The sequence below is a fragment of the Echinops telfairi genome, unplaced genomic scaffold (genome assembly GCF_000313985.2).
Source record: "Echinops telfairi isolate 266 unplaced genomic scaffold, ASM31398v2 ScPeMD7_7412;HRSCAF=8450, whole genome shotgun sequence".
In the NCBI taxonomy this organism is placed as follows: Eukaryota; Metazoa; Chordata; class Mammalia; order Afrosoricida; family Tenrecidae; genus Echinops; species Echinops telfairi.
Window position 1 is genome coordinate 13,892,465 of NW_022111312.1, and position 1,226 is coordinate 13,893,690.

At 55.1% G+C, this 1,226-nt stretch overlaps 1 protein-coding gene across 6 annotated transcripts in view; it reads right to left on the reverse strand.

Moving 5' to 3' along the window:
• RILPL1 (Rab interacting lysosomal protein like 1) overlaps positions 1-1,226 on the reverse strand; it is a 35,154-nt gene that overhangs the window by 25,284 nt on the left and 8,644 nt on the right. For all 6 annotated transcript variants that reach the window (XM_045296854.1, XM_045296855.1, XM_045296856.1 and 3 more), the window contains exon 2: positions 713-863. In XM_045296854.1, the coding sequence (XP_045152789.1) occupies positions 713-863 (151 nt within the window). The remainder of the gene's footprint in view (positions 1-712; positions 864-1,226) is intronic.

Here is a 1,226-nt window from a genome sequence, read left to right on the forward strand (position 1 = left end):
CAGAGCCAGGCAGCTGGCGGGGCAGCCCTATCCGTTTCCGCCTGTGGACAAAGCCAGAACAATTCCTCTCTGGCAGCACCAGGGCTCGGACCCACCTGCCAACAAGACAGAGGCTGCGGAAGCCACCGCCTCACTCCAACGCTCGGACAAGCTTATCGCCATTTCTACTTTTTAAACATTCCATTGTGAATCCGGGGAGGGTTTACATATCAGATCACTGCTTTTGTACTCAACAACTTAAACTTGCCCTGTCCTCCCCACCACTTTCTCCTACCGCCCCCTTGTAGTGTGTATTATCTTCCTCTTTCATGCAAGCTGTGTCATTATTACTGATGGTGGGGCTGCCATTGGGTCGGTTCTGACTCCTGGCGACCCCAGGTGTGTGCAGGGGGAACGCTCAACAGGGTCTGTAAGACTGTGACCTTTCAGAAAGGGCCTCTGCTGTCAAGTCTATTCCATCTCTTAATGACCCTCTGTAGGGTTTCCAAGACTGTAAATCTTTAATAGGTACAGGCAGCCTCAACTTTCTCCAGAGGAGCAGCAGGTGGGTCTGAACCGCCAACCTTGGGGTTATCTCACAAGGCCACAGGGTGGGTTCAAACCACCAGCTTTTGGGAACTGAGCCGTGGGTGCCCTCCTCACCCTCCCCATCCTCAGGGCTTCCTTAGGTGATGTCATTAGTAGCAGCCTCCCCCTCTCCCCCTCCCCGTACCTTCCTGCTTCTGGAACTCCTCCTCGGAGATGCTGCTGTCCTTGTGGGAGAGGTTGGTCATGAGCTGTTTGTTCTCCGCCTGCAGCTGGGCTATCTGGGAGAGGAGGTCCTGCGCCTCCCCTCGCCACACGTCCTCCACAAGCTCCAGCTCCTGCGAAGGTGAGAAGCAGCCTGGTCACAGGCCACCCAGGGCAGCAGCAGCCTCCACCCCATGAAAGCCAGGCTGTGGGTGGGCAGCTAGGCAAGGCCCACCCCAGCTCATCTGCTGTCTCGATGAGAATAAAAGGCGTCCTTCCTCTGGGCTGAAACCTAAGTGCATGCACTTAGGATTTGGCCAGGTTAGCATTGCCCACTGCCTCATGAGCAACCACAGATCTGCTACCACACCTTGGACCTATCTGCAGAAAAGGGGTGGGGGGATGGGCATCTCCAGGTGTGATCACATTCCCTAATTGTGATAGGTAGGCTTATTGTGCCAACCAGGCCAATAGGAACATGTGGGATTAATAAGGTC